The sequence below is a fragment of the Geotrypetes seraphini genome, chromosome 6 (genome assembly GCF_902459505.1).
Source record: "Geotrypetes seraphini chromosome 6, aGeoSer1.1, whole genome shotgun sequence".
Classification (NCBI taxonomy): domain Eukaryota; kingdom Metazoa; phylum Chordata; class Amphibia; order Gymnophiona; family Dermophiidae; genus Geotrypetes; species Geotrypetes seraphini.
Genome location: NC_047089.1, coordinates 165,622,269 through 165,642,868, shown reverse-complemented (window position 1 = coordinate 165,642,868; position 20,600 = coordinate 165,622,269). Strand labels below are relative to the sequence as shown.

The 20,600-nt window shown below is 41.1% G+C and overlaps 1 protein-coding gene across 4 annotated transcripts in view; it reads left to right on the top strand.

The window, feature by feature from the left end:
* Window positions 1-20,600, top strand: part of MYO16 (myosin XVI) — a 709,054-nt gene that overhangs the window by 645,209 nt on the left and 43,245 nt on the right. For all 4 annotated transcript variants that reach the window (XM_033949922.1, XM_033949923.1, XM_033949921.1 and 1 more), the window contains one exon: window positions 10,102-11,253. In XM_033949922.1, the coding sequence (XP_033805813.1) occupies window positions 10,102-11,253 (1,152 nt within the window). The remainder of the gene's footprint in view (window positions 1-10,101; window positions 11,254-20,600) is intronic.

Here is a 20,600-nt window from a genome sequence, read left to right as displayed (position 1 = left end):
AGGGCACCAGCCTCTTCAATGCCCTCACAACCATTATGACAGCACCCAAAAGAGCATTTTTTTGCCTGTGATCTACTCTCAAAGGGGCAAAGGAAGCCTTGCAGCGAGAGACAGCAGAGAAGGTCTAATCCTGCAGAGGCATGAGATCTCGCTGGTGCCCCGTTTCCAGTAGCACCTCCCTGTCTGACTGAAGTCGTCACCGCGAAAGTAGGAACTCAGGCTGCCGGCTCCTCTGCAGGCAGCTAGTGCTCCTGCAGAGGAGGTAGCAATGGCGGATGAGCTTCCACCGATGGAGACTATCATAGGGAAATTGACCCCCCCCCCCCTCTAGTGAGGTGACTTTGGAAACAATTTGGAAGGTGCTCCAGAGGCTGGATGTTATAACCTTGAAAACATTTAATGAGGTTAAGGCTCTGGGGGGAAAACTTGAAGTGATATCTAAGACTTTAGAACAAACTAACATTGAGAGAAAGACCACAATTACGAAATGCAGAAAGAGATGCAGTCCCTACAAGAGTTTAAGAATATGGCTATAAAAGATAGTATGGTTTTGCAGAGGAAAATTGAAAATATTGAGAATTTTGATAGGCGCCTGAATGTAAGAATACTTAATTTTCCCAAGTCTTCCAGGATATCCCCCTATGACATGTTCAAAAATTACCGTGTGGAAGTGTTAAATTATACCTCGGACTATATTCCTCCATTGAATAAGATTTACTACCTTCCTTCAACTTCAAACAAGACCGAGAAGCCTTGGAAAGGGAAAATAATCAAGGTACTCAGTTGGATTTGCAAAACCTAACTGAAATCCTGGAGGAGTCCATATCAGATACAGCACTCAGAATGACACTTCTAGCTTCTTTTGTCTTCCACCAAAATTTGGACGCATTCATGAAACAGTACTTTAGATCCTCAAAAAATTTGTTTCATGGGAAGCAGATATGGGCATACCAGGATGTTACAAAATCAACCCAAGAATGGAGAAAGCAATTTTTGGCCTTAAGACAAGAGACGTAAGTCTCTAGGCGTGTCGTTTTTGTTAGCTTACCCGTGTATTGTGAAGTACACTCAAATACGTGTTTTTCCTTCCCGAGAAGTTGAAGGCTTTTCTGGACCTAAAAAGAATTGTTACTAACTGAGTGATTAGAATTATATTGCAGATTGTTTATAATAAGCCTGTTTCTCTATAAATTTTACTTTCTTCAGTGATTTAAAAATAACTTCTCTGATTTTTTAGGCCAAACTCTCCCCCATAAAACAGTGGTCTAAGGAATGTTAATAATTTTTGTTTAGTTTAACGATAATGTGAAGTAACATTATTCCTAATGATTTGCTGTAACAAGAAGTGTCTTTTCTTGTAATTTAAATCTTGAAATTATAAAAAAAAAAGAAAAAGCAAGCTCTCAACTAAAAAATGGCTTTCTTGCAGCATATGAAGCCAGAAAACTGGAAGAAAACCAACACACTTCTTAATAGGGATATGATGAGGGATGAATGATGGAGTATCAACTGAAAAGCACCATGGTCTCAGATAAAAAATGGTTTCCTCACTGGAAAAGCAGGGGCCCAGGTCTAAAAATTGCTAACCATTCCATCACTTAAAACTATAAATACATGAAGAAAATACATTTTTCAGTTGTGGCCCCTCAATTGTAGAATTCCTTGCCAATCTACTTAAGGGAAGAAAGAAATATTGCCAGATTTAAGAGTCAGTTAAAATGCTTTCTTTTTAAAGATGCATTTGACTGCTAGACACCTTAAAAACAACAAAACAAAACCAAAAAACCCTCCTTTTGTAATTTTCCTTGATTGTCTCATTTGCCTCCAATTATTGTACTTCTATCCCATTTACCCTACTGGTTCTGTATGTCTTGAAAGTCATGTATTTGCTATATGAACTTTTTGTTCCCCTGTATATTATTATAAACTGTTTTTAGAATTGTGCATCGCCCTGAATATATGATTGGGCGATCAATCAAATTTTAAATAAACTTGAAACTTGGAAAAGCATTGTCTCAGCTCAACAAAGCATGACTTCCGTGCAGTATGTGAGCCGGAAAACAGGAAGAGAAGCCGAATGCTTCTTAACGGTGACACAATGATATCACCAGGGGGAGGTCTGTTGGATACACTGGATGGTTGAATTAGCAAAGGTTAGATAATTGAGACTACTGTATTATGTAAGGGCAAACATAGGTGGCTTACCACATAATTCTATTAAAATCCAGTACCCCTCTTTTCATTTAGGCCCTGATTCTATAAATATCACCTAAATGTAAAATAGGTGGAAGAACCATCAGCAATCTGAGATACGCAGATGATACTACCCTGATGGCAGAGAGGGTGAAGGACCTCAAGAAGTTGAACCTGAAGCTGAAATAAGAAAGCGAGAAAATGAGACTTTACCTGAACATCAAGAAGACCAAAATCATGACTACTGCCCACAAGAAAGTCCACATAAAGCTCAACAATGAAGAAACAGAAATGGTTGACAGCGTCGTTTTCTTGGGTCCCTCATTGATCACAGTGGTGGTTTGACAGCAGAGATCTAGCATTGACTAGCACTAGGGTGTGTAGCTATGGTGAGCATGGACCAAATATGGAAGTGCAAGGACATCTCAGTCACCATCAAACAAAGACTGATCACTGCTATTGTGTTCCCAATTGTGGCTTATGGCTGTAAGACATGGACAGTCATGAAAGCAGATAGAAGAAAAATTGAGGCCTTTGAGCTATGGTGACATAGTAACATAGTAACATAGTAGATGACGGCAGATAAAGACCCAAATGGTCCATCCAGTCTGCCCAACCTGATTCAATTTAAATTTTTTTTAAATTTTTCTTCTTAGCTATTTCTGGGCAAGAATCCAAAGCTTTACCCGGTACTATGCTTGGGTTTCAACTGCCGAAATCTCTGTTAAGACTTACTCCAGCCCATCTACACCCTCCCAGCCATTGAAGTCCTCCCCAGCCCATCCTCCACCAAACGGCCATATACAGACACAGACCGTGCAAGTCTGCCCAGTACTGGCCTTAGTTCAATATTTAATATTATTTTCTGATTCTAAATCCTCTGTGTTCATCCCACGCTTCTTTGAACTCAGTCACAGTTTTACTCTCTATCACCTCTCTCGGGAGCGCATTCCAGGCATCCACTACCCTCTCCGTAAAGTAGAATTTCCTAACATTGCCCCTGAATCTACCACCCCTCAACCTCAAATTATGTCCTCTGGTTTTACCATTTTCCTTTCTCTGGAAAAGATTTTGTTCTACGTTAATACCCTTCAAGTATTTGAACATCTGAATCATATCTCCCCTGTCTCTCCTTTCCTCTAGGGTATACATATTCAGGGCTTCCAGTCTCTCCTCATACGTCTTCTGGCGCAAACCTCCTATCATTTTCGTCGCCCTCCTCTGGACCGCCTCAAGTCTTCTTACGTCTTTCGCCAGATACGGTCTCCAAAACTGAACACAATACTCCAAGTGGGGCCTCACCAATGACCTGTACAGGGGCATCAACACCTTCTTCCTTCTACTGACTACGCCTCTCTTTATACAGCCCAGCATCCTTCTGGCAGCAGCCACTGCCTTGTCACACTTTTTTTTCACCTTTAGATCTTCGGACACTATCACCCCAAGGTCCCTCTCCCCGTCCGTGCATATCAGCTTCTCTCCTCCCAGCATATACGGTTCCTTCCTATTATTAATCCCCAAATGCATTATTCTGCATTTCTTTGCATTGAATTTTAGTTGCCAGGCATTAGACCATTCCTCTAACTTTTGCAGATCCTTTTTCATATTTTCCACTCCCTCTTCGGTGTCTACTCTGTTACAAATCTTGGTATCATCTGCAAAAAGGCACACTTTTCCTTCTAACCCTTCAGCAATGTCACTCACATACATATTGAACAGGATTGGCCCCAGCACCGAACCCTGAGGGACTCCACTAGTCACCTTTCCTTCCTTCGAGCGACTTCCATTAACCACCACCATTAACTGGCGTCTGTCCGACAGCCAGTTTCTGACCCAGTTCACCACTTTGGGTCCTAACTTCAGCTCTTCAAGTTTGTTCAACAGCCTCCTATGAGGAACTGTATCAAAGGCTTTGCTGAAATCCAAGTAAATTACATCTAGCATATGTCCTCGATCCAGCTCTCTGGTCACCCAATCAAAAAATTCAATCAGGTTCGTTTGGCACGATTTACCTTTTATAAAGCCATATTGCCTCTGATCCTGTAACCCATTAGATTCAAGGAAGTACACTATCCTTTCTTTCAGCAACACTTCCATTATTTTTCCAACAACTGAAGTGAGGCTCACCGGCCTGTATCCTGCTTCATCCCTGTGACCATTTTTATGAATAGGGACCACATCCGCTCTCCTCCAATCCCCAGGAATCACTCCTGTCTCCAGAGATTTGTTGAACAAGTCTTTAATAGGACTCACCAGAACCTCTCTGAGCTCCCTTAGTATCCTGGGATGGATCCCGTCTGGACCATCGCTTTGTCCACCTTCAGTTTTTCAAGTTGCTCATAAACACCCTCCTCCGTGAATGGCGCAGAATCTACTCCATTTTCTCGTGTAACTTTGCCAGACAATCTCGGTCCTTCTCCAGGATTTTCTTCTGTGAACACAGAACAGAAGTATTTGTTTAGCACATTTGCTTTCTCCTCATCACTCTCCACATATTTGTTCCCAGCATCTTTTAGCCTAGCAATTCCATTTTTTATCTTCCTCCTTTCACTAATATATCTGAAAAAATTTTTATCTCCCTTTTTTACATTTTTAGCCATTTGTTCTTCCGCCTGTGCCTTCGCCAAACGTATCTCTCTCTTGGCTTCTTTCAGTTTCACCCTGTAGTCCTTTCTGCTCTCCTCTTCTTGGGTTTTTTTATATTTCATGAACGCCAACTCTTTCGCCTTTATTTTCTCAGCCACTAGGTTGGAGAACCATATCGGCTTCCTTTTTCTCTTGTTTTTATTGATTTTCTTCACATAAAGGTCCGTAGCCATTTTTATCGCTCCTTTCAGCTTAGACCACTGTCTTTCCACTTCTCTTATGTCCTCCCATCCTAACAGCTCTTTCTTCAGGTACTTTCCCATTGCATTAAAGTCCGTACGTTTGAAATCTAGGACTTTAAGTATCGTGCGGCCGCTCTCCACTTTAGCCGTTATATCAAACCAAACCGTTTGATGATCGCTACTTCCCAGGTGAGCACCCACTTGAACATTAGAGATACTCTCTCCATTTGTGAGGACCAGATCCAATATCGCTTTTTCCCTTGTGGGTTCCGTCACCATTTGTCTGAGCAGAGCCTCTTGAAAGGCATCCACAATCTCCCTACTTCTTTCCGATTCCGCAGACGGAACATTCCAGTCCGCATCTGGCAGGTGGTAGAGAAAACTTCTACGAATGCCATGGACAGCTAGGATCACCAACAAAGATGTTCTTGATCATATAAACCCAGAGTTGTCCCTGGAAAGCAAGATTGCCAGACTGAAACTGACCTCTTTTAAACATGTGATGAGGGTGAATTCACTAGAAAAGGAGGTGCTACTCGGAATGGTCAGTGGTAAAAGGAAGCAGGGGAGACCAAATACCTGTTGGCTGGATACCATCATGAATGTCAACAGAATGAACATCAAGCAATTGAAAGAAGCTGTGGAAAACAGGGAAGCATGACGAGCTCTGGCCTATAGAGTATACAAGGATCAGACATGACTGAATGGATAGTGGTATATAAACAGTAGGCGCTGAGGAGTGCAAGTGTCAATCACAAGTTAGGAGCCATTTATTGAATTGTGCCTAAAGCAGTGATAGGCACCAGTAGGCATTGAAATTTTAGGTGCATTTTATTTATTCCAGGGTTTTCTTAGCTTAAATGAGTGCACCTAAGTTAGTCAAAACCCAAGATATGCCCAGAATCCACCCCTAACCATGCCTATTTTCTGGTAGACACCTTGGAATAGATACCTACCTTGAAATGATAGGTGCCTACCATCTAATTAATTGCAATTTACCGTATTTGCCAGCGTATAAGACGACTGGGCGTATAAGACGACCCCCCAACTTTTACAGTTAAAATATAGAGTTTGTTATATACTCGCCGTATAAGACTACCCCTTCTTCCGATTCGCGACACCCCCCCCCCCAAGCCGGCAAAAACAGCTTTGCACCGCAGACCCAGCCGCCCAAGACGAGTCGGAGGCCCCTACCCGCCGCATCCTGCACGTGGGCAGACTCAGCACAAACGCTGCTGATGGCCCCAATCGACACGCTGACCTTCCCGCGCACGCTGACCATCTTCTCTCTGCCTGCACTTTCCCCGCGGCCCTCTTCGGCGACTCAGCAGGGGCAGCGATCAAGACAGGCTGCAAACGTCGGGACCTTCCCTCTCTGAGTCCCGCCTATTTTGTTTCAACTTCCTGTTTCCGCATAGGCGAGACTCACAGAGGGAATGACCGCCTGTCTTGATCGCCCGAGGCTGGGAGGAACAGAAGATTTCTGCAAACACCATCGGGGCAGAAATTTTAACGGGTCCATCTCGCCGGTCCTGTGTGGACCGGCAGGAATTTTCTGCGGACCGGCACGTAAACAGTACCCGGCGTATAAGACGACCCCCGACTTTGGGGAGGATTTTAAGGTACTGAAAAGTCGTTTTATACGCCGGCAAATACGGTAATTACAATTTTCAATTAATGGTACCGATTAAAGCTTTTAAAATAATTGAGTTAGGCATCTAGATTGGCTAGGCGCACTGATCTAGGTGCCTAATTTTAGGCATCATCTATAGAACAGGGCCTTAGCACATAAAATTGCAATTAGAATTTATAGAATAAGTTCACTTTTGCCCACAACTTGATTTAGTCATCGGCTGCTAATTGGAGTTAATAGCCAATTATTGACTTAAATTAGAAATTGCACCCGAAACTGCCCTTAGTTGCTATTCTAGAAGTTGTGCATTGCATTGACAGGTCAGGGGCATACCTAGAAGTTAGATGCACAGGTTATAGAATGCTAGTGCATAGGCACCTAAATGCCAACAATTGCCTTTGAGATGGCATACTGTATATACTCAAATATAAACCGACCCAAATATAAACTGAGGTAACCCGCTTTCCCCCAAAAAGGAGGAAAAAAGGTTGACTTGAATATAAACCGGGGGTGGGGGGGGGAGTTAATATTCAAGTGTAGTGCCTTTGCCTTGCCCTGCACCCTGTTCCCCCCTCCCTCACTGCTCTGCCAGTCTCTACACCCAACCCCCCCCCCCTCCCTGCCAGGTTCTATACCCTTTCTCTTCTCTCTCCCAATGCCTTGCAGGCCTCCACCGGGCCTGCTGTGAGACCTGATGGTCCAGTGGTGTCCAGGACAGGAGAGATCCCTCCACAAAGAACTGCCATTATAGAATTTGCACTTAATGCACAGTATTCTAGAGCTTAAAGTTTAGCACTTTTTCCTGAAGCTACCTCTTAGTGCATAAGGGGGGTATATATAAGGGTAGAATGTGATTGGCACAAAATAAAACAGGGGAAACAAAACCACAAACTCAAAAGCACAGAACCAAAGTGGAATTGTCCCAAACAGAATGGTGCGCACTAAACAAAATTGTCCTTTAACTCATCTGATAAATCCAAATGCCTTTATTCATCCAAAGCCTCATAAAATTCATCCAATAACTCAATGACCCAACATGAACATGTTTCGGCCTAACCGGCCTGCCTCAGGAGTCTACAAGTACATACATGGATATAAACAAACAATAAATATATAAATATACAAAAAGTACACATATTAACAATCAATATATAATAACAGCAAAGAATACACATAGATACATACAAATTAAACAAAAACACATGTTAGGGTTCATCATGAATTCCAATGACCCACATGTGAATTAATAAAATCAAGGTCAGCAAATTCATAATTATCTTATATATCACTCATCAGCTCATTCAATGTATAGTGATTGAAGTAATTCATATTTGATAAAAATTCTCAAAACTTTAAGTGAATACAGCATAGTAGTTTACATTTAATATTTGATAACCCATCATCAGTCTTGTAAAGACTAAAATGCATACAAATAACAAAAAACTTTAGCAGAATAAGATAACAAGCTACAAAAAGACCAAAGTCTATATAATAATATGCAAACTATGCACAAATGTGTATGAAAATAGGATATCCTTACTAATAGACAGTACGCTATATATTAAACAGAAGGGAGAACTAATCTATCTCATTTCATGAAGAGGACACTATGCAGACACTTTAAAATTAAAAATTATACCCAACTAATTTCATAAAACATAAAAGCATTTAAGCATACCTTTTAAGTCTTCGATGGGTGTATTTTGAAAAATCGTATGGAATACAGAAATACATGCACCCACAAAAAGAATGTGATTGGGACATGGACAGTCTCCAACTGATGTGAACAGCTTATGGAATAATATGTGTGTTTTGCTTGCCAGCTGTTCGCATGCCCATTTACACCTGTTGTAAATAGGTGTTCCTATGCCAATTTATATAATATTCCATAATGGGATCTGAGCACTCTGGTTCCCCATGTTGCATTGGGGTACTGTAGGCATAAATCAGTCAATTCCAGGTTGCCCACATTGCTCCAGGTTCCCTACAGGAAACTAATGCAACGAGGAACTTAAAGGTGAAATGGAATTTATATGTAGCACTCTGAGTTTTGTTTACTTATGTTCCTCTTAGGTCTAAGTTCTTAGCTTCTGAACAATACAATACTTACAAGAAATGAACCAGGCCAGGTATTAGAAAAAAAGAATTATTTTATTTCTAAAACAAGGAGCAGTTCAAATGATCAAGCAGTATAATTGAGATGTAAAACTTATGCAATGAACAAGCTAGAATGCTTAGGAAATATACAATAAACCCTAGTGCACTATTGCATGAACATACAGTTACCCTACTGGCTGTAAATTATGTCTACTAGAAGTTCCCCAAGGTATAGCAGAGCTGTATACAACCTGCAATGCCCAACACGGAGTAACCCAGCAGAGGTTTTGAGTTGCAGAGGGCAGGAACACGGAACTGTTTCACTGGTTCAGGGCTCTGGAATTAGACCTCTGGAATCAGATCAAGGATCAGACCCCTAGGATCTCCAGGGACATTTCCTCTATACCCTTCAGAAAGAGGGTTTATCTTTGAATATAAGATGTTCTCTGCACCCTGTTCTGACTTCTTGACCTGGATCACTTCAGAAATATCCACTTGACATTACCTAAGGTTGCAATTCTAGGAACCTTAACTCCTCTCTTTGAGACATTTAATGAGTTTTGGCTCCTTGATGGCCAGAAGGTCATCTTGCCCTTAGGATATTTTCTGGGCAAGAATATTATGATGCAATATTATTCCACAGTTGTATCAGTTGAGTTCTTATTAAAGAGTAAATGTGGGCTAATGTTCACTTCTATTTAAAGCATAATCTTTGAATTCTGCAGGAGGTTGTGAAGCCTTGCAAGTACCTAAATTTAAATTGCCCGTTTAGTCACCTAGACTAATAGGAGAATTCATCAAGGTGCAGTAAACGTTTCTTCTTTACTGCAAATTGATGCCTGCAGCAGTAGTCACACCATTTGGTGGATGGTATCGGGAGTGAGCAAGAGTGATTGAGCATCGCTCTTGCCTGCAGATCACTTGGACCCCCAGATGACCCATTGAATTCCATACCAACCCCCAGAATCCCCTGCCCCCCTTAACAACCAATGACCACTTAAGGTAGCCTCTATGGGGGGGAGATTAAGTCAGGGGGGACCCAGAACTGCTATTAATTCCCCTACATTTATGAATTGTATTAGGTACCTGAGACTTAAAAGCAGTGGTGACCACCTTATATACTTTCCAGCTAAAAATATATTCTAAATGAAAGCAATGAGGAAGGGAGAAGTTTTCATTTAGGAATATCTGAGTGTCTTATATCCTTCTCTTTGACAGCTAGATCTTTATAATCAGAGTTTAGTATTTTACATGATCAAAAGTGACAGAAAATCCTAGCCATGCAAGTGACAAAATGAAACTTATAAGAATCTAATATGCCTCCTAGTAACACAGAATGTTTTTCTTTAGTTCTTACTAGACCAAGGCCGCACAGTGATGACTATAGCACAATGAAAAAAATTCCTCCACCAAAGCCAAAAAGAAGTCCTGAGACGAAGCTTAGTGGTTCTCATGAAGAGATTTGTGTCATGAAACATGGAGAAGCAAAAAACTCAAATTCAAGAACTAAAAAAGGTCTTCGAGACATTACAGTTATACAAAGAGCAGCGTCAGCAGATGGACCCCACCATTGCGTGCTAAGTCTTTATATGTCACAAGAAGAAGAAGAAGCGGAGCCGGTATACATTGAAATGACAGGACATCCTAGAAAGGCATGTTCCAGTGAATCAGAAAGTCCAGATCAAGGGGAGTCAGTTTATGAGGAGATGAAACATTTTCTTTCAGAAGAAAGTATCACTGGTAGTGGTCTGGTGGCTATGGTAATGAGATCTTCTCAACTTTTTGAGAATTCAAAGCCTGCATCAGGGGAGGACTTTGACACTAGTAGCCAAGTAAATGCGAATTGTAAAGATTCTTGTGACATTCCACCCCCTTTTCCAAATCTGCTGCCCCACAGACCCCCACTTTTGGTGTTTCCTCCAACCCCAGTAACCTGCTCTCCTGCTTCTGATGAATCACCTTTAACACCGCTGGAAGTTAAAAAAATTCCTGTCATGGAAACTAATCTGAATTATACTATGCAGACAGAGATTCCTCCCCAATATTCTAAAAACCAGAAAGGGGGACATGAAAGGCCAGCTTCTCCAAGTTTGACTGCTTTTACGGTTTCAAGCAAAGTGTCTCCCCCTTGCACTCCACCGCTTCCTCCTCCAGTACCACCTCCTACAGCATATCTCCCATCAACACACTTTGGTTTCACACCAGAAGCATCTGCCACATTGTTATCTAAAAATGCAGATTTGTCAAAAGTATCTCAGAAATCTTTGGTTCGAGCTGCCAGCTCATCTACCTCTTTGAGCAAGCCACCTCCTTCCTCGCTGGTGAAGACTGCAAGAACAGATTACAAAAAATCACATTCTGTTTCAGCCGCTTCCCTGTCATACAGCCCAACCAACTCAAGGCACGTGAGCAGTCCCTTGGATGAGCTAACTAGTTTATTCAACTCAGGACGGAGCCTGCTTCGAAAGTCTGCTGCAGGAAGAAGAATAAGGGAACTTGAAGGTAAGGGTAGTCATTTTAATTTTGTAGACAGAGGAGTGGGGGTTCTACATACAGCTTTCATGCTAGTAGTAGTGATACATATTCACATGTTGGGGGTGTTGGAAAGAGAGCACGAGCAATTCTTTTCTGATATCTCAATTAATAATTAAGGGACCCTTTTACGAAGTGATGCTGTTGTGGTAAACACACCGAAGCCCATTCAATTCCTATGGTGCTTTTACTATGAGGTGCTACCCAAAAGTTCAGGGAAATTCAATTGTAAAAATAAAAAATTGCTTACCGAAACTCCTAATTTCCACGTCTCCTTCGAAGTAGTCCCCTTGAGAATGTATACAGTGATCGTAGCATTTTTCCCATGAGTCCATGCATCTATGAAAGTCATCTTGGGTGAGTGCATTTATCTCTTCAATCATGTTAAAACGGCGCTCTTTCAGTCGTAATTTCATTTTGGGGAATAGGAAAAATATCACAGGGGGCAAGGTCAGTTGAATAGGGAAGATGCATAATCACTATAATGTTTCTGGAAGTCAGGAATTGTCGAACAATGAGTGAAGTGTGAGCGGGCGCGTTGTCATGGTGGAGCAACCAATTTCTGTTTTTCCACTTGTCTGGGCGTTTGCGCCGAATGCTCTCTCTCAACTGCTTCAAAACCTCACAGTTTGACTGTTCTACTAACTCACAAACATCGTGGATAGTTTGCCTATGATCTGCAAGGATAGTCTCACAAACTTTTGCTATGGTGTCTGGTGTTGTGCTTGTTGACGGTCATCCGGAATGGTCATCGCCGTGGACATAAACACAACCTTACAAAATTGGACAGAACAAAACAGTGCGACCATTCAGCTGCATGCCCGTTGGCACACTGATTCACAAAGCATACTGATAGACACCTCTAGCGGCGAAGGACATACTATATCCAGTTTGCATGTGCTCTTCACATTCCCTGAACTTTTAGGTAGCACTTCAGTACGGCATCTTTATACAACATAACATAACATTATACTTATAGACCGCGTTACCAAAAAGTTCTGGGCAGAGCCATAAGTCCTATTTCTGAAAACTCTGAACCTGATATTTTATGTTGTTTAGATTCCTACCAATATTTCTTTTGATTAGAATATGTATATCTATTTTAATTTAGAAATGTTTATCTTTGTACACTGAAGGGCGATCTTTAAAGCTAGTTCTCTGGTAAAACCATGCATTACCCACAGAAATAGTCTTACATAAAATTATCTACCCTCTATGTATATATAAAAATTTCCACAAAGGACTAAATTAAGTAAGTAGTATTCAAATTTGGGTGCCAAAAAATGTGCACTGATCACTATTTCTAAACGGCACTCCGAGTTGGGTGCCATTTCTAGAATAGCGCATAGCGCCAGGATTCGCACCCAACTATTAGGCATGAGGATTACACTAACTGAAACCTGGTGTAAATCCCTGCATGTAAAATTAGACACGGATCCCTCAAATTCTTTTTTTAAATTTTTAAATTTATCATTTTAATAAACAAATTATCAAGAATAACTTCTTGTACAGTATATGATCAAGACAACCAACTAATACACAACGAAGAAACTAAAATAATAATATGAAAATAATTCTTCTGCTTAATCATTTTTAAAGTCCCATATAGAGGATCCAAGATGGTAATCTGAGTGAAAGTAAAAAAATAAGTGTATCAATTTTATCAATAAGGCGGCTAGCTGAAAGTGGTTCACAGGGGCAATTAACTAACTTAAGTTGTTACTATCTCTCCTTCAAGACTTTTCATGGAGAGAAACCCCGTTAACTGTACAGGTTCAAAGAATACATAATTAGAAGATTTATACTTTACTATGCATTTACATGGGTATCGTAATAAGAATAAAGCACCTATCGCAGTAACCCCAGGTTTAAGAAGCAAGAACTGTTTTCTGCGCTTCTGGGTTTCTTTTGTCACATCAGGAAATATTTGGACTCTCTGTCCCAAAAATTATTTGTGTCTATTTTTAAAGAATAACTTTAGAATCCAATTCTTATCAGGTAGCAGGGATGCCTCAAACTCTATAATACCGCGTGAAGTTTTAGCGAATGTCCCTGACCCCTCCTATGGCCACAAACCTTTCCAATTACGCTCTTAAAAATGCTTGCACATATCTTTATAGAATAGCACATAGCAAAATCCACAAGTAAATTTAAATTGCTGCCAATAAAGGCAATAATTGATTGTTAATACACAATTACTGGCACTAATAGGCTCATTTTGCAAGTAAGTTGGGCACACGCCCAAATGTGTACACCTAACTTTAAGCACCATTTCATGTGTGCCTTTACCTGCTATGGTTTTCCTGGGACTGGGGTTTGAAACCAATGGCATACTTTTGAATTTTGAACCACAAACATATGTTTGAACTCAGGAAAAGTATCCATTCAAAGTACGAGATATAAATGTGAAGGTTACTTTTCCTTTCAACTTCTCTCTTTTTCCCTATATAAGGTATTATAGGCAGGCACAATTTTCTGTAGTTTCATCCAGTCATAACTTAGTTCAATGACCCGATTCACAAGATATTCTAGTTAGGCTTATAAAAATTTAAATACAAGCTAATGTAGCAACAGATCCCTTCCTACCTTCAATTCAGGAAATTACTGAAAACACATCTATTCTCACTGTAATCCAGGACTTGAACTCAATATTGTCTGATCCATGATGTTACTGTATGAATCTTGTTGTAAGCCACAATGATTCCTTGCTGATGTTTGAGGAGTATAAGAAACATTATGGTATGGTATCATATGGCACAAAACACGTCTTCTTCTATGTATTGTCAAGTTGTTAGACTTTTGAACAGCTGATTAACAGAGACTTCTCAGGTGAAGATATCCCAATTAGAGAATGACAAGGGGAAAAAATCTGTCCCCGTCACTGCCCCGGACCACCGTCCCCTTCACCGCCCCGACCCTGCCATCCCCTTCACCGCCACATCCCCGTTGTCCCCTACACCACCCAGTCCCTGCAGCATCCACCCTTCCCTCTCGCCACCTCACCGCCCTTCAGCGGCCTGAGAATCTCCCTCCCTCCCCCTTACCTTTGTGGAGCTTTAGTAAAGAAACTTACTGAAACTGGCGAAGCCTGTCTGCAGTCGCGTATGTGAGCAGAAGCTTCTCCTCTGACGCAACCGGAAGTTGCGTCAGAGGAGAAGCTTCCACTCACACACACACGACTGCAGGCAGGCAGACTTCTCAGTCGCAGTCGCAGTTTCATCAAGCAGCTGCGGGGCGTTTGCTAGGCCGGCCCACTTTGATAATGCGAGGTGGGCCAGCCTAGCAAAAGCCGTGAGGATGCTGTACAGGGGGAGCACGTAAGGGAGAAGGGGTACTACTGGACAGGGGGGAGGTAAAAGTAAGGGAGAAGGGCTACTGCTGGACAGGGGAAGCAGGGAAGGGGTGCTGCTGGACAGGGGGGAGCAGGGAAGGGGTGCTGCTGTACATGGGGGAGGTAAAAGTAAGAGAGAAGGGCTGCTAGCACTCGTTAATGGTTAACGGGCTAAAAAACTAGTTATATATAACCAAGGACCAGTGGCTCAGTAAGAGGGGTGCAGGGGGACAGTCTGCCCAGGGCGTAGTTTTCCTCGGGGTGTTGACACCCCTCCTGCTCTCTGCCCCCCTCCCTTCCCACTCCTCCCCTTGCCGTGCACGTGCTCCTTCCCTTCCCCTGTACCTTTTTAACTTCGGTGTGAGCAGCTCGGCGCTCTCTCTGACGTCACTTCTGGGACCAGCGCCTAGGAAGTGACACCAGAGAGAGCACCGAAGCCATGTTTCTGTCCTGATTTTCTTGAATCTAACATTCTGGAAGTGATTGTGGACTCATAATGGAGTAAGAAGCCAAAAGTAGGAGAATTACTAAGCAAGCTCTGGTTTAATTTCAGAGCTGTCTGTCAAATTAAACTTATTCTAGAACCCAGACATTTATAAGGTATTATTGTACAAATAACCTTTTTATCTCACTTGGACAATTGTAATGTAGTACTACTGGGGCATCTAGAAAGAAAATGATATAGGCTGCAGTTGTTACAGAATGTAGCTGCCAAGTGGAGGGGGGAGGGGGAAGAAGAATGATTGGACTCCCCCTAACCTGATAGAACGTCATTGGTTCCCAGTTAGGGTATAGATTTTTTTACAACTATTGTCATTTGTTTTCAAAATTTTACAAGGCTTGGCTCTAGCCAGCCTATTTGAGTTCTTATAAATCACTCTACGTCTCGAAGGGCCCCATTTTCAAAGCTACAGTAGCAATGCTGCCACGGTAAATACACTGAAGCCCATTCAATTCCTATGTTAATTGTATTGCACAGACAAAATTAGACCGTATATACCATCTATTAAGCAATTTGAGATGAGACATAGGATCATTCAAATTGGGAGGCGGGGGAGCTGATGTTTAGAATTCACTGACTATGGATTGTAGACATTTAACGCCATTGATGATTATTAAGTGATATATTTATTGTTAATTTGTTTGGATATATTATCACACTTATTGTAAGTTTGAAAATGAATAAAGATTTAAAAAAAAAAAAAAAAATTTCCAGTGCTAAACACTTGGGGCTCCTTTTACAAAGGCGCACTAGCGGTTTTAACGCATGCTAAAATGCTGCACACGCTAGCCACTACCACCTCCTTTTAAGCAGGCGGTAATTTTCGGCTAGCACGCACTATAGTGTGCGCTAATCCAGTGCATGCGGTAAAAACGCTAGCGCACCTTTGTAAAAGGAGCCCTTGGTTGTTTCAGAATTTTTTTTAATTGATCTATTTATTGAATTTGATTTACCACATTTATGTAGAAACAAGCAGTGGTTTACAAAGACCAGCTCAAAAATAGTTAAAATTCGATTAAAATGGCCAGACAATAACAAACATACAAAACAACTCTAAGGACAAATAACAGTACAATTAGTAGAAAAAAAAAATTCCTTTTTAAATGCATCATAAAGAGGATTGATTTTATGAATGTAATATTTTGTTGATATATGATTGCTTTGAATTTTGTTAATCCTCCTTGAACTATTGCAGGTAAAATAAAATGCACATGTCCAAATTCAGTTCAATTAAGACAGCTAGCTCCTTAGTTTGGCCACTAAGCATAGTCACATAGAGGTAGAGGGAAGAAAGGACCCTGGATATGATGAAATATATGGAATATCCAAAGGAAAACAGTGGTAAAAAAATGGAGGAGTTATTTAAGGAAAAGATGCATGTAATACCTACACCAGAAGAAAACAGAAAACAGGCAAATGGGGGGATATCAAAAGACAAATGCAGAATCTATTTATTTCTGAGATAGTAATTGCAATTCCATCACAGAGGAAAAATCTAAACCAAGCTACATTTCTTGACATCCCAAAGCTCTCTAGTCTCTCAATCTGGATTTTATGGTTAACAGAATCAAAGGCTACCGAAATATCGAGTGGCCATAGGATACTATAAACCATTATCAAAGTCAAGTTTATCTGTGTCCAAAACTGAGATTAAAAATGTTTCTGTATTATATTTGGTATAAACCCCCCCCCCCCCCCCCAAACTGATTCTTGCCAAGTAAATTATTTTGCTCAATAAATTCCTGGAGCTGTCAAAGAACTACATTCTCCAAGACTTTGGGCAAAAAGGGAACTAATGAGATTGGACAATAATTATTCCGTAACATAGTATCCAATTTCTCACATTTCAAGAGAGGAGTGACAGAAGCTGTCTTCAGAGAGTATGACACTACACCTTCAATCAGTTATCTGTTAAGTAACTCACAGACTCAAAGAAACTCTCATTCATAGCTTTAAAGATAGAAATAGGAGACAGGACTAATTTGCAATATATGTTTCTCAAATGAGCTGTTACCTGAGAAACATGCTTAGAAGAGCCAGGAAGAAAATCATCATATTTTTTAGAATAATTAATTTCATGAACAAGAAAAAAGTAATTGACTCAACTGCTTTCACAATCCTCCCTTTTACAAAACCACGATAGCAGGTTTTAGTGCAGACTGATGCGCTGAATGCTCTGCACTGCTCCTGACACTCTTAGAGCTTCTATGAGCTTTGGGAGCAGCGCAGAGCATTCAGCGTGCTAGCCTACGCTAAAAACCGCTATTGCGGTTTTGTAAAGAGGGGAGGGGGATATTAGCATCCGTAAAGGAAAAATCATCAGCAAAAGTTTGAGCAGGGATGTTAGACGTCATCTGAGAATTAACTCTAGTAAAACTCTTCACAAAATGAAAGGGATCTTTATTACCTGTCAGAGAAGATGCAAAATCTCTCATTATAAAAGTCTCTATTCACTAAAAGTGACAATGACTGCTATTTTGATAAAGCTTCAGTAAATAACATTCTATTCTCATCTGAAGTAATTTTTTTTTCCGGCTTACGCTCCAAAGATCTTAATTTATTTCTCTGACTTCAAAGAGCAAACAAACCAGGGAGCACAGTATTGTCGAGTTTTGCATCTCTTCTTAAAAAGAACAACCTGATCAAAAACATCCGACAATGATGAATTTCATTGAATGCCCGCATCATGAAGAGCCATGTCTGAAAATTTTTGAGTTATATGGCAGATTCTCCATTTTAATGCTCAGGAGTTTTCCTTTTGCTTCCATGTTCATAAATCATTTTCAAGAATATTTGTATCAGATCAGTTAGTTCAACAGGTAACCAAAGCTGGCATAGACCCAATTGTTTTGTCAGATCATGCTGGAGTTTGGATTGAATTAAAATTTGAGGAACAAGATTCTAATAGAATTGTTTGGAGATTCAATAATACATTGCTTGCAAATTCAAACTTTATTGAGGAATTTCAATTAAAAATGAATGAATATTTTCAAATCAATGTCTCAGAGGAAATCTCTTTAGAAACATTATGGGATGCTTTCAAAGCTACCATGAGGGGGCAAATAATTTCATATTCGGCGTATGTTAGGAAACAACTTAAAATAGAATATTCTAATTTGGAACAAAATATTAAGGTTTTAGAGTCCCAATTGGCCTTGAAACTACTTTACAGGCCCTCTTCAAAGCTAAATATAAATACAATGAGATTTCTTCTCAAATGGCTAGGAAAGAGTTGTTTTAATTTGCATACATAATATTTCAGAATTCAACAATTTTGAATTAACAAAAGTCCTTTGTAGCATGTGCCCCAATTCATGTGTAGGACTATAAAAAGCTTCATACCACCCCACAGAGGATAAGATATCAAGAAAATCAGTAGCAATACAATCTTGGCATGTGAACACCATATGAATATTAAAATCTCTCAAAATTATCAACAGTAATCCAATGTGTAAATGAAGCTTTTTTTCTAAACAATAATCAGATAAAAGACCTGGTGGGCAATATGTCAGCAATAAGTTCACTAAAGGAAATGTGAGGTACAACCCATCACAATTAGGACCTAAACATAAAGGTTTACAAGTGAATGCAATCTGGCTTTTATTGAAAGTGAGTTAACTGACCAGGAATGGCTGTTGACTAGTTAACTCATGCAGTCAGTTTCAGTGACAGTTAACCAGTTAGTGGTGCTGAACAGGACTGGTGTCCCAGCTTCCTCCCCCAATTTCCCCACCCATCAAATGCCCTCCCATCCAGCATCTCTCCCTTCCTTCCCTCCCTCCACCCCCACCACATGCCTTCCAATCCAGCATCCCTGCTTTTATTTAAAAATCAGTTGTTCCTGGGGGCCCCCATGTGCTATGATATCCCTCTCTTCTCACCACCCCATTCTGAAGCTCTCCTCACCTTTTAAAATGCAAAAGGGTTGCTGGCGCAGCAGCAATTCTCTAGCACTGCTTGCAGATTCTTCAGCACTGTTCCCCTGCTACAGTTCCCCTCCCCCCCTGCTGCAACTTCCTGTTTCCACTTGGGCTGTGGCAGGGGAACAGTGCCGAGGAATCAGCAAGCAGTGGTAGAGAATTACTGCTGCACTGATAACCCCTTTGCAGTTTAGAAGATGTGAGGGGCTTTGGAAGGGGGTGGGGAGAAGGGAAGGACATCCCAGCTCAAGGGACCCTCTGGAGCTGTAGGGTGCAGGGCAGTTGCCCAATTTGTCCCCTCCCTAACACCAGCCCTAGTGCCGAAAATGACCTGTTAGCGCCAAAATGGAAGACAGCTATGTTGGGGGCATTCTGGAGGTATTTTAGGGGCAGAGTCTGGTTAGCTCCCAATATCCAGAGCTAACTGGCTCTGTTTAGGGCATAAATAGCACCACATAAATAGCTGTCCTATCTTTATGCACTCACCTGTGGCCAGTTAAGTCTAGCCAGTTTAGCAGGCAAACACCAGCCGGCTTAAAACCCCCCCTCAAAAAAAAAAAACAAAAAAAAAAACAGAATTTCAAAGCTGAAGCACAGACAGGGCTCAGCATTGAATTTATGGTATGAGCATTAGCAGCGGAGGGGAAGGGGTAAAACGCGGACCTCAAGGACCTCGATGATCTAAACCCGTACGGCCTTAAAAATCTGAGGTCTGTGTCGGTCCGTGTCCGTGGCACTTGTAGTTTCTGTCGTTGACATGCCTGGATGAGATTTTAGCACTGACGGATCCGTCTCAGCATAGGGAGGGAAAAGTGTTAGGATCCGTCAGCGCTAAAAATCTCTTTGAGGTCTATCAGAGCCAGAGACTGGAGACTGGAGACTGGAGACTGGAGTTTGGAGACTTCTTTTCCATAACGCATGTCCAAAACCTATGTCCCCGCTCTCTTGGCTTCTGCTCTGCCGCTCCAGCACTAGTCTCTGGCTCTGACAGACCTCAAAGAGATTTTAGCGCTGACGGATCCTACCACTTTTCCCTCCCTTTGCTGAGACGGATCCGTCAGCGCTAAAATCTCATCCAGGTCTGTCAGCGACAGAAGCTACAAGCGCCACGGACACGGACCGACACAGACCTCAGATTTTTAAGGCCGTACGGGTTTAGATCCACGAGGTCCATCAGGTCAGTGAGGTCGCGTTTTACCCCTTCCCGCAGCGGAGAAAGAAAATGCTGTCTGTTGCCATTACTGCCCGAATATCAGCCAGTTTAACTCCATTATTAACAACCCCTTTTGTTTATCCTAAATTGAGAATAAACTCAGTAATGGGAAGGACAAGTTTGATTCATTATAACTGAATCAGTTTCAGTTAACTATTTTTCAATAACACAAAAAATCTCAATCGTAAAATCACAAATAAAATCATGAATTAGAAATAATTTGTTCTTAATGGAATGAGCATTTAATAAAACAAGAGTGAGCTCCCTTCTTTTTAAATTAATTCAAGTAGGTTTTTGAATCAGAAAAAGCCTCTCTATCTTAGTTGGAGGAGATAAATTTCCATCCCTTCC